The sequence below is a fragment of the Aethina tumida genome, chromosome 1 (genome assembly GCF_024364675.1).
Source record: "Aethina tumida isolate Nest 87 chromosome 1, icAetTumi1.1, whole genome shotgun sequence".
Classification (NCBI taxonomy): Eukaryota; Metazoa; Arthropoda; class Insecta; order Coleoptera; family Nitidulidae; genus Aethina; species Aethina tumida.
Genome location: NC_065435.1, coordinates 80,095,526 through 80,108,062, shown reverse-complemented (window position 1 = coordinate 80,108,062; position 12,537 = coordinate 80,095,526). Strand labels below are relative to the sequence as shown.

Sequence of the window (12,537 nt, the reverse complement as noted above, 5' to 3'; positions counted from 1 at the left end):
TTGGAAGTCGTAAAATAGTTGTGCGTATTCTCGTTCAACAATACTTATCCTAATTTTAAGCGAACGAGAATCTATTACGGAATAAGAGTGTGTGTTAATCCGCCCTTTGTTTTAACCACGCTGACCGTTCTGTCGATCATGTTCACTTCCTGAAAGTGTTCCATAGAGTAGAGATAGAAGAAGTACCAAATTCCGGCCCATATCGGTGCCACCATCCAATAGACAACTAAAACGAAACGATTCTTTTAGTTTATTGAATGTTGTTAATATTTGTAAATTTTCTTTACCAGAAATACTGTGGTACCAATAAAAAGTATCGAGTCCGCAGTGATAGGCTATAGCAAAAAGAGTAGCTAAAACCAAAACAAATCCGGTGCAAAACACCCATTGTAAAATCAATATTGTGGATTTTGTAGTCAAACCATAACAGAACAATACCGACGAGATACATTGCACGTACAACACCCAGATGTAACCAGTCCAAATCTCCTGGTTTTCTAAAATCAATCAACAAATCCCTTTATGACTAAAATTTGTTTGTTTGTTGAGAACTTACTGAGAACATGTTCTTTGGAAACCTCCAATTTGAGTTCGTTTTGTGATAGAACATCAGTTACAGCATGCTTGGCACGTTCCTGTTCGAAATCGGTGGTGATCACCTTCAAAACCATCGCGTTATGACGCATCACCAACATTCCGATCGCAGTCACCAAGCCCACTATTATCTGAAATTGAAACGATCAAATTAAATGTTCTTCGATTCCATTTCTTTTTATTTAATTACCAAATAAACAACGCTAAGGATTTGCGCCCATTGTTTCTTTCCAATACAGAATCGATTCTTCTTGAAACTCGTCTCTGCATCGTGCGGAATCATCCCGATTGATTGCAACAATTAAATATGTGTAACTGTTTCTTATTTTTATCTATTGTTTTCCCTACATTTTTCGAGATTCCCACAACAAAATATTGAATCAATAAGGGTGCGCAACTCGCACGAACATCCATTTCACTACCAACCTAAGTCAAACAACACAATTCAAATTGATGTAAATGATTTTATTAACGAACTTTAAAGACTATAACAAATTTGGATTACACGAGTTTAAAGTTTGGAAAAATGAATGTTTTCGATCTATGTAACGAAACGCGATTTTCCGCACCACACAAATGCTTCGATTCAATATTCCCTTTATAATTAAATCCAACGGATACAAATTGTTACTGTACGATGTCGATTGTGGTAATTACGAAATTGGCGGTCCTTTTTTCTTTTACCTTCTTTTGTTTTTCAACCAGAATTTATTTCTTTTTTCGAAAATTTTGCATCGTTTTCCATAAAACACTCAAAATTTTTTTCTTTACATGTTTTTCCTTGAATGTCACAAAGTTTTGGAATGATTAAAGATTTATTTCTGTTAAAATCTGAATCTGATGTTGAGCACAATATTCAGTACAATCGCAAATTGGTTTAAATTTTTTTAGTTTACAAATATTTTCTTTTGTATTGTGTTTTATTTGTTGTTGATCTCGACTTATAAATTAAGAATGCTTTCATTCTTTACTTTTTTATTTTTACTTTAATCATCTTGTCATTATACTGTTTCAAGGTTTTGGGTCATTTGTGATATTTTTTCTTTCACTTTTATTGCATTCAAATGAATAGAGTTTTACTATTATTTTCATTTAATTCGTAATTTTCAAAAAAATTTTTGTAATTTATTTTTCTCTTCAATTTCTTATACGTCTTCAATTATTTTTTCTAACAAATTGTTATTTTTACTGTTGCTTTTCTGCTGTGTTTCCTCTATTTCACTCTTCTCAGGTGCTTTATTTTTTATTTTCAACCTTTCAATATCTTCAAATGTTTTTTCAATTTTATATTTTCTTTCTTTATTTTTTCCTTAGTTTTTTCTGTTATTTTATTTTCTTGTATCACTGGAGATTAAGTATTTGTACCTACTAAATTTTGTAAACGACGATCTTTCATTTTCTCCCCGTTTCTTCTTTGACTTTTCTGAGTAACATATTTTAAATATTTTAAATATGACTAAGTCATGAGGTATACTGCTTTTATTCAAATCGTTGAATTCGTTTAGAGAATCGATTCCTTCTTTACTTTCGCGGCCACAATTTTTAGCTGTACTGATAATGTCATTTTCAGAAAAACATTCTTTGATTCCAATTGTTTAATTGCCATTTTAGTACCGAAATGTTTCAGTGGAAGGTTTTAAAACGTACTGATTTGATTGTCTATTTTATTTTTATCTTAACATTAATATTTTTCAAATTTTTTCAAGTTTCTTTTAATCGTACATGTAATTACTTGTTTTTTTGGTCAAATTTCAAACATTCTTCATTTTTTCTTCGACAGTCCGTTGCTGTGGGATCAAAATGTCTTTCAAAGAATCCAAATCAATATGTTTTTATTATTATTATTATAAAGTAAGGTATTTCCCTCGTTTTAAGTAGAATCTTGCAAGCTATTCAATTTCCAATCGACAATCTTCTGATTATTTCTAATTAAAATTTCGATTCTGAACTGAACTAAACATAAACATGTTTTTCATATTGATTTCCTCTTCGACTTCGTCCAAAATCATAAGAACTTGAATTTTTCGAGAATTTAGCAATTGAATCGAATTTGAAAACAACTGAATTTACTCTTCTTAAGGAAAAAGGTTCATTGTTCCACTTCTCCGAAACATGGGACAAATCTGTAAAAATTCTAAATTACCAAAATTATCGAAAAAAGAGACAAAAAATTAATTATACATCCTCATTTATTCGAACAACATTTACAATCACCGCCACCACCTAAATTGTATCTGTAAACAAAACTTTTGAAAACATTCGTGGTGCGTTTAAATAAATTTTGTCCCCCCGCCGTTTTATTGTCGTGACAATCACACCTGCAGGGAATATCCGCTCCAACTCCAATTCCCTTACTCCTTGATTTCTCCCTTTTCCGTCTACTCTTTTTATCCCTTTGTTCTTCTTCTCCGAAACTATAATTCAGACTCTGATAACGTTGTTGGTATCTTTTACAACTGCGACATTTTCTGCCGTGTCTTGCACAATAATTGGACTCGTGACCTTTCTCCTTTCTTTTTTCCGCAGCGTCTCCTTTGTTCTCAGCCTCGTCGATATCTTTTAATTTAAGCCAATTTTCAAATGACTTACGCCTTTTAATATACTGTTTTAAGCCGTCTACTTCGGCATCAGTCAACTTGCTATTTTTGACATCGCATAGATGACTCAACGCTTCGGACAAGTCTGTTTTGCTAATTCTCACTATCAAAGCCAAGTCTTTGTCTTTTTCCTTATCGCCTTTGCAAAGGGGCACGATTCCGACTTTCTTATTTTTAGGATTATGGTAAATCACATCGACAGAATCTGTATTCTCCTTCTGTTCACATCTGGGCGATTCTTTTTTCATCCATCTGCTGAAGCACTTCCAAATGTGACCAGAGTCCATTTCTGTTGATGTCGAGGTCATTTTCGGAGGATTAAGTGATTTCTTTTGTGATTTCTCGGTGGCCTTTTCCAAAATTTTCGCGCAGTACGACGATAAAGATGAACTGCTCTTTTTTTCCATAGGGTCAACTTTTTTTTTACCACCTATCAAATTACATAGAAAACTGTCGACACATGTAAGTAGCGTTTGTTGTTCTTTCGAAGTTTTTTTGTCTTTGTCCTCTTCCTCGACATGCTCTTCATCAGAAGTATGTGCAGTCATAGGAGATCTTGATTTTCTGGTCGGTCGGATGGACGGAGCACAGGGTGATGTTTTTCTGTTGGTTTTGTAGATTTTTCCTGAAAACCCACCGCGAAATCATCACTACGACTTTATAAATCGAAACTCACCTTCGTGATTTTTTTTTGATTTGCAACAACAGGGGACCTTCGAGTCGGAGGTGCAGGTGTCCTTTGTACATACTTTTCTCTTATATTCCTCTCTCTTGGAATGGTCGTCGGTCTGTATTTTAGTATCGACGTTTTTCGAAACAGTAGAATCGTTAGATAGCGAATTTGTTTCGTATTGTGTTTGGACATTGTTCTTGACAGTGCCGATTTCACAAGGGCATGCGTCACTTTCAGACTTCATTATGATTTTGAATTTCATCGGCGAACTTCCGTCCTTGTTCACCAAAATATGTCTGTGTCTCTTTACATCTTTAGCTAATTGTGAGAAACAAATGAATGAAATATATATATATATATATATATATATATATATATATATATATATATACATATATATATATATATATATATATATATATATATATATATATATACATATATATATATCAAGTTCAACTTACCGTTATCCTTATCCCCGTATTCGATGTTGATATGAAAATGACTTGTGTCGGAACAATCGAAGGGTGCATCCGAATCTATAGTCACAGTTTTTGGTTCTTGTTTCTCGAATTTTTCTGCCCTTTCTTCACTCGTGCTGACCTTGTAACTTTGCAGTTTGTGAATGGCAGTGTCATAATCAAAGAGATTTTTTGTATCGATATCACGAATCGCTTCGTCTGGATCTCTCTTAAAACTGTACGACTCTTCGCTTATTCGATTATGAAAAATTTCACTGGAAAAAATGCTTTTTAATATGGACATCGGGTGATCACCGGTCTCTTTCGATTCTTCTCTTTGATCAGTGTATTTTGCATATTCGACAGCTTTTAGGTAAGTACGTGAGGACTCTTCTCTTGGTTTGCGCACCTTCGAGTGCAAATACCGTTGGTATTTGTGGGTTTTCATTTTTGTATCCGCCATTCAAGTCTGAGTTTCAGTAATTTCTTTTTATCGATCATTATTATTGAGTGTTTTGGAGTGACATAGTTCGACGTAAATTTTCCTTTCGTGTTGTTCTTTTTTATACTCGTGTGACTGACTTCGGCCAACTGACAAATTTAGGACGCAATGTTTGACAAATGTCACATTTTTAGTTCAATGCAGTCAAATTTTACCAACGTTTATATCGTTAATTCATTTGTATTAAAATTTTAAGACTATCTTACACATAGCGTTCCAATTTATATGTACTATTTAATTAAAAAAATTACTTTGATAAACAGAATAATATATTTTAAGGTTTGTGTGATCTAATAACAATATAAATTTATATTATTTTTCACAATATTATTGGAAAGTTTTGTTAATACATAAAAGAATATAAACTTAATATGTGGAATGGTGACGCAAATTATTACAGTATCCTATTTTCGTACGCCTTCCATAATAACTCCTTGTACGTCTTTGCTGTCTTTGCCTTGTCAGCCGCCTCCGTAATGCCCCTTCCGACAACCGCTACATCCGCACCCTTTTCTAAAACTACAGATTCCGGCCCGTCATATATCTGGCCCAAACCATCCCCTGTCTTGTTTATTTTTACGCCCGGCGTCAACTGCATCAATCCTGGATGGTTCAAAACTAATGGCATTTGACATACTAAACCAACAACCAAATCTTGATTTTCTTCAGCTAACTTTATAGTATTTTTAGTGTAATCAGCATCAATGAGATTCCCAGAACTGCTCAACTGAGCAACAAGAAAAACTCCTCGACTTTCTAAACCCGATGCCGACCGTATAGCATCCAAAACTGGTGTGCCCGCAATCGAATGGACCGTTATTAAATCTGCCCAACTCGAAGTTTTATAAATTCCTTCACTGTACTGTAACTGTACAGTTTTACCGATGTCAGCGTATTTTCTGTCTTCAAATAGTAAAAAGTTATGTCTCCTTGCAATATCTCGCAAAGGGCCAATCAAACTTTCATTAAAATCATTTATTATGTCAATGTGAGTTTTCAAAGCACAAATGTATGGTCCAGTTTCTTCTGCCAAGTTTAATAGGGCTGTTGCGTCCGTCAAATCTGCTGCCAAGCATAAAGTTGTTTGTTTTGAGGACATTATCCTCAACAGATTGGCAGCTACGGGATTTTTCGCCAGTGGGATTCTCGACTCAAATGACATCTTTAGTCTATCTACATAGAACAAGTTCATCAAAAATAGAAGAGAAAATAAATAACATAAACATAAACATAACAACTTACTTTCAAGGAGAGGTTTCTTAATTGTTGTAGCATCAACTTGCGTCTGTCTCAAATATTCCTTCACTTTGAGAACCATATCATCCCCAATGCAATTGGCCTCCTTCAAGAATCCAATCAATTCAGTTAAGGTCAATAAGGAATGCATTTTGATACCGTTGTTCTCCAAGATAGTCCGTCCACCTTGCTCTCGATCCAAGAGAACGATCGAGTTTGTGCATTTCAATCCGGCATTGGTTAAATCTTTCACCGTTTCCAGGATACTGCTTCCCGACGTTACAACGTCTTCGATAATTAAGCATTCGTTTCCTGTTTCAAAGACTCCTTCTATCAGTTTTTTGGTACCATAGTCTTTCGCTTCTTTGCGTCGCATGACCATTGGAGTCGCCGTCTTTAAGGAAATCGACGTTGCAATTGGTAGTGCGGTATAAGGAACTCCGCATATTACGTCAATTTTCTCTGGCAATTTTTCAATTAATAAATCTGCTAATGTAGCCTGAAACAAATAGAATAATCTATAAGTGATGTAACATAAGTATTTAAACCTTTATGAATAATATAATTTTTAAACAATAAATAAATGATAATTTCACATTAAAAATAATAAGATATATATGATTATGTTGACCTACAATTACAAACATGGGAGTAAAACAAATATTTTAGTCTAGGAATTTGCATATATAATGACAATTTTCACTAAAAGCCATTACATGGAAAGAAGAAATAAAGTTTTTTTTATGAAATTAACATTTAATAAATGTAAAAATCTTATCACTTATACCACAGTTTAAATTAAAATTTAATTTGCTAATTTAAAATTATTATACTGCATAACAAATTATACATTGTTGTTATTTTACATTACATGTACATTTACTTTTATACAAAATCTTGACTAATTGTTAAACAAGATGAACTTGAAGAAAAGTACTTCGAAAATTTACCTCTGTTGCCACTTAATTATATGCTTATTCAATTAATCTCAATGAAACATCCACAGATCTACAGATTTAATAAACAAAAATTAACATACCATCAATTTAGGATAACTTATAATGACCCTTAAATCGCAATAAACGGGAGTCATCAGCCCAACTTTCGTTTTGTACTCTCCAAATTTCACTGCGTTTATTTTATATAACTCCACAGCAAAATTTCGCAATTTAGAAACTTCCAAAGCCATTTTATAAAATGTTTGTTGATTTATACTCTTCGTTCTTTAACAAAAATTTGTGAGGTTAAACTTATCATTACTTCGGAAGTAATACTTCCTTCCAGCATGCTTCTTGATACAACGTGCTGCTCGTTGCGTTGTTGCCAAATTTCTTACTTTCAATTAATCATGATTTCTAATTCAGCTTAGATGTTTAGCTTGAATGTAAACTTAAATAATTATTTATTTATATGAGTGACAATCAAAGCTATCATTAATTGCATTATTTTACTTTTTTATAAATTTTTATTCATTCCTATAAAATCAATTACTGTAACTAACAAATAAAGTAGTTGAAATATACAAAATGGCGAAACCAGGTGTCTCATAAAGCAGAATGACAGCTGCATGTTTACAGTTTGACGTGACTACTTCCGTTGTTAAATTATCTGAGAACACTATAGTGAATCGTATAAATTTTCGAGGAATGATCTGTTAAGTTATTATTAAAAAACGGGCACAATCATGCCACAAGACAGGTAATATAATATTTCAAAAAAATCAATGGAACAGTTGATGTTTTTGTTTAAAGGAAACGGGGTAGAAACCAGCAAGAAGATGAAGTGGAGTTCATGCCGTTGTCGAAGCGAATCAACAATCTGCATATCAACAATCGCACGTTGCTTATGGAAAATCGACAGATGACAAACATGAACAACATCAACACTGAATGGGTACAAAATAACATAAATCAACTTCCAGAAAGTCCTCCAGCTTCAGTCCAAAGCTTGGATTGGAATGCTCCACAATACAACCCTGAAATGACTGAAAATGAGAATCCACACTATTTCAATATAAACAAGTTGCTGTTCGAAATGTATGTGGAACGATTGCAAAGGGGTGGAAACTGAATTTTGTTTGTCATTATACTGAATTTTACTGCATTTAATTACATTGTTGGATTATTGAATAAAAGAGGTTTGTTGTTTGTGCGAGTTTTTTGCGTCTGTGTATTATTACAATTACTTTTAAGTTTAGTTTTTAAGACTTTTTTTATTATAATACCTATTGTAAATATTCTCAAGAGTATTTATTTATTACAAACTAGTACATTTAGTATTAAGGCTAACAAGTTTTGTGATTTTTTGTAATAAAAATACTTTCACATTCTAAGTATTGCTTTTTATTATAGAGGCAATTCAGTTCATGGAGAGCACACAGGCAGTATGACAATTTTAAAGGTAAACATGAGTGAAAGAAGCAGAGAAACAGTTGCATGAGCAATACTAACAAGCAAGTCAACTGACCTAAATCATCAATTTCAGGAATAGTTTAATATACGAGTAAGTAATCAATGCAACATAAGCTTAACAAGACATAAACAGTTCTTAAAAATCAAGATGCTTGGAAATACTAATGGATGACTCAGTTCAAGTCTTCAAAACATTAACTAAGTTCAATTTAATTAAATTGAGGATTTTAGGTCACCAAAAAAATTTCAGATTTTATTGTCACTTAGTCATCCAACAAAAGTCAATTTCAATTTCTTATTTTTTATTCGTCCTGGAAGACAATATGTCCAAATTAAATTAATTTACATGTAGAATTATAATGATACCCCTAATTCCTAAAAAGCGGCAAAATATATTAAATTAATCAATTATATATTGATATTGAAATAATGTAAGTGCATGTTTAAAATTAGATGATCTAAAAATACCTACGACAAACTAGATATTTTCGGTACCGCGTAAGTAACGAATAGTTTCAGTGTTGAGCTGTAATTAAGTTGTGAAAATGTATCATCAGTTTTACGACAAAACATTTATGTCAATATGTAGCGAAAAGACTTTGCAAACGAACGCAAAAGGTTTCTTTTTTAGTTTTGCGGATCATGTTTTGGAAAAAGCCGGCGAAAAGTGGGTTAAAAATGTGTTCGGCAAATTGCAGAACGATAAGGAAAGAATCCGAATTATTTATGAGGCAAATGAGGTATGTATATTATCAGATAATGGTGTATGTATGTATAATTAAAAAACAAAACGAAACTTTGGGCAGACAAAAGATGTGGTGGCTAAAGTGTTATCAAACGTTCAAGAAATTTACAGACCGAAGTCAGCAGAGACATCTGCAAGTCGTCGTCTCGATGCTGAAGAGCAATTAGCGAAGGGTGATTTACCTAAGGCCCTGAACCTCTATTCGCAAAGTGTGCTTAGATCGCCGCCCATCGGACATTCGCCTCACATAGACGACGGACATACGTTGTCTTTGGGTTTGTTGGGAAGAGCAAAAGTTTTAATGCAAATGGGGTACTACGATTTGGGACTGAACGATTTGCAGTTAGCCCTGAAAGAAGGTCTGCCTTTGATGTACCAAGTGGAGGCTTTCTGGAGATCCGGGATTTGTTACAAGGCACTAAACGACCTAAAACGTTCCGATGTCGCTTTCAAATTGGCCGAGAAACTATTCAATAAAAAAGAAAAGTTGGCGATTTTAGAGGCAGACAAACGTAGGACGTATAAACTTAAGCAACGAGAAGATCGTCGTGGTAAGTATTATCATCTTTCGTATATTGCTGGTATTTAGAGATATTTTTTAAGGTAGAAGTTCCAAACGTTGTCGGCGGACGTCACCCACTTTACAAAGATGCTTCTAGGAAGATTGCTGTGAAAAAAACAGCTAATTTGGGCCGATTTGTAGTGGCATCTGAGCAGGTCAAAACTGGTGACACTCTTGTAGTTGAAGAGCCTTACGTTGCTTGCTTACTACCCGAAATGTTTGGAACTCACTGTCACCACTGTTTCGAACGGTTGGTGCACCATCCTGATAAGTAAATAGAAAAGAATCCAAGAGTGTTGTTTTTTGTAGATTTATAGCTCCCGTTGGTTGTACGAATTGTAGCAGCATTGCATTTTGTACCACGAAATGTAGAGAAGCCGCAGCTGCTTATCATCAATATGAATGTAAATTTCTCGATTTGATGATCGGTTCTGGTATGAGTGTTTTAGCGCACGCGGCTCTCCGAATGATTACGCAAATCACACCGGAAAAATGTAAGCGTATTTACAACAACAGACAATCGGAATGGGTTTATAACTTATGTACGAATTCTTCTGTACGTCTGCCTGCCGATTTCCTACAAAGAACGTTAATGGCTGCCTTTTTACTGAGATGTTTGCAAAAAAGCAATTACTTCGGTCATGCTGAAGAGTCTCAGGCTGACAAGCCTAGTGAAGAGGAGTTGCAAGTTGGGGAATTGCTTTTATTCCATTTGCAAATGTTGCAGTTTAATGCTCACGAAATCTATGAAACGAGGCATACGGCGAACAATCGGCTAGAACATTCAAAAATCTCATATATTGGGGTGGCGATTTATCCCACTGTGTCGCTTTTCAATCACGATTGTTATCCAGCGGTGGCGAGGTATTTTGTGGGAAAAAAGATCGTGATTAGAGCTTTGCGTCCGATTTCTGTTCGAAGTGTGGTCGCTGAAAATTACGGACCGATTTTTACGAGACGAATCTTACAAGACAGACAGAGGTCGTTGAGCTCGAGATACTGGTTTAATTGTCAGTGCGAGGCTTGCGTAAAAAATTGGCCGGGGCTTGACAATGGACTAGCTGACGTCAGTCTAAGGATCAGGTAATTGAAAATCATTATATCCACACATATCCTTATTTTCCTATACTTATATGGAATGGCCACAGTATGCACAAGAAAGAATTGTTTTTCATGGAAAAAAATTATTTTTATAAAAAAATGTAAATGCGTGGTAAGAGGTGTTCTTGCAGTGTCAGTTTCACTGTTCCCATGTATAGTATTAGTGAAGTGAACTTACTTATTTTCGCAAAATGCCTTATGTGGAGTAGTCGTGGAAGAGCAATCACAAAAGGTCACGACCGATTTTTAGCCCAGATAACAAAAAGAAATCCCACAACACCCCCTCCCGAGCTTCAAAGGCGACTAGCAGAAGTCAGTGTTCCACAACCAATAATGCAAAATAGAGTTGGCCGCTTAAGTTGCTGTTTTAAGCATGAAAATTAGACAATTGAAGAGGGTGATAAGCTAGGTTCCGTGCTGCTCGATCGGTTCCCAAATATAAAGAAGAAAGTGTATTGTTTTGGGGTAACATTATGATTGGTGAAAAGACTCCTTTGATTTCCATTAGACAATCACTAACCGGTCAAAGGTATGTGGATTGTAGTAAGTCTCTGGAGAGGTGCTTTCGGGGATTCTTTCCTATTTGTGCAGGATAATTCTCCTTCACATACCAGCAGAGTTGCCAAAAATTGTTTGGAAGTAGAAGGTGTGACCGAATTAGAGTGGCCTGCTTGTTCGCCAGATCTTAATTCCATTGAGCACTTATGAAATAATGTTAAAAAAGAATTAGAGCTGGTCAAAATATCCCCACCGTAAAATTTATTTTCTGAAAAATTCACATTTTTCTTATTTGCTCTACATACTATTTGTTTTAATGATTTTATCTATAGTTTTGTAGTAAAATTGGTTTGGATAAACAGCTTTTTATTTTAAAAATACTTTTTTTTCAATGAAACACAGTTTCTCGTACTTACTAGGTGATTCCATATAAGTTTGGTTGTATACCGATTGGAGTCTTTGACCCTACTGAATTTTGAGAGACATCATGCACGACAGAGGCAGTGATAGATTTCCACTACGAAGCATATATATATATAGATATATAGATAAATAGATAAATTTAGATATTTGTAGATGTACAAGCAAGAAGTGTCCGGGTTATTTTACATTACCGTTGACAAATGTAAAACTAAAATGTCCGAAATGTGAAAAGAACGTCTATTTGGGTGATCACATGGATAAATTAAAATGGTGTTTGGAGCAGTATGAATTAGGTTTCAAAGCTTTATACGAGTTGAATCCTAGGCGAGGAATCGAGATTTTATGTCCTGCGATAGATGTTTTTCATAAGTACAGAAATAAACTATCTTTTAAAAATAATAATAACTAATTGATTGTTTTAGGGTGTCTTTGCCTCCACACAAAGAAACACATTTAGCCCAAGAAGCATTGAGAACTTTTATGGCGGACTTTGGAAATACTTCTGAAACATTAGTTAAAAAAAAAAAGAATTCTAATTAAAATACTGATTATGCATTAACAATTGATTTAATATTATTTATTTAGAACGTAGCGATTGAATTAATTTTCGGTGCAAGAAAATTAAATTAATTTATCAATTAAGAAGTTGTTTTATTCTTTTATATTCTCCTTTTCTTAGAATAAATAAATTCTAATTTGAAATTAATTAATTGTATTTTGATATTGAATGTATA

At 34.0% G+C, this 12,537-nt stretch overlaps 3 protein-coding genes across 6 annotated transcripts; 2 read left to right on the top strand and 1 right to left on the bottom strand.

The window, feature by feature from the left end:
• Window positions 1-1,038: 1,038 nt before the first annotated feature.
• LOC109596956 (uridine 5'-monophosphate synthase) lies at window positions 1,039-7,439 on the bottom strand. 4 transcript variants are annotated; one of them, XM_049961195.1, is made up of 7 exons: window positions 7,338-7,439; window positions 7,103-7,286; window positions 6,070-6,562; window positions 4,329-6,000; window positions 3,868-4,182; window positions 2,776-3,816; window positions 1,039-2,717 (listed from the first exon to the last, which is right to left on the bottom strand). In XM_049961195.1, exons 2-4 carry the CDS (start codon window positions 7,250-7,252, stop codon window positions 5,222-5,224), a joined length of 1,422 nt encoding a protein of 473 aa, XP_049817152.1. In that variant the 5' UTR covers window positions 7,253-7,286; window positions 7,338-7,439; the 3' UTR covers window positions 1,039-2,717; window positions 2,776-3,816; window positions 3,868-4,182; window positions 4,329-5,221. The 4 variants fall into 4 exon arrangements, with proteins under 4 accessions (XP_049817152.1, XP_019868123.2, XP_019868119.1 ...); XM_020012564.2 differs by lacking the exons at window positions 2,776-3,816; window positions 7,338-7,439 and having other exon boundaries at window positions 7,103-7,331; XM_020012560.2 differs by lacking the exons at window positions 6,070-6,562; window positions 7,103-7,286; window positions 7,338-7,439 and having other exon boundaries at window positions 1,039-2,728; window positions 4,329-5,222.
• A 151-nt stretch (window positions 7,440-7,590) lies between these two features.
• On the top strand, window positions 7,591-8,210 carry LOC109596961 (uncharacterized). Its single transcript, XM_049961198.1, has 2 exons — window positions 7,591-7,761; window positions 7,815-8,210. The coding sequence occupies exons 1-2, from the start codon at window positions 7,748-7,750 to the stop codon at window positions 8,131-8,133; spliced, it is 333 nt and encodes a 110-aa protein (XP_049817155.1). The 5' UTR covers window positions 7,591-7,747; the 3' UTR covers window positions 8,134-8,210.
• A 771-nt stretch (window positions 8,211-8,981) lies between these two features.
• On the top strand, window positions 8,982-12,448 carry LOC109596957 (SET and MYND domain-containing protein 4-like). Its single transcript, XM_020012562.2, has 6 exons — window positions 8,982-9,214; window positions 9,281-9,770; window positions 9,827-10,031; window positions 10,091-10,864; window positions 11,957-12,172; window positions 12,226-12,448. The coding sequence occupies exons 1-6, from the start codon at window positions 9,020-9,022 to the stop codon at window positions 12,341-12,343; spliced, it is 1,998 nt and encodes a 665-aa protein (XP_019868121.2). The 5' UTR covers window positions 8,982-9,019; the 3' UTR covers window positions 12,344-12,448.
• The last annotated feature ends 89 nt before the right edge of the window (window positions 12,449-12,537 follow it).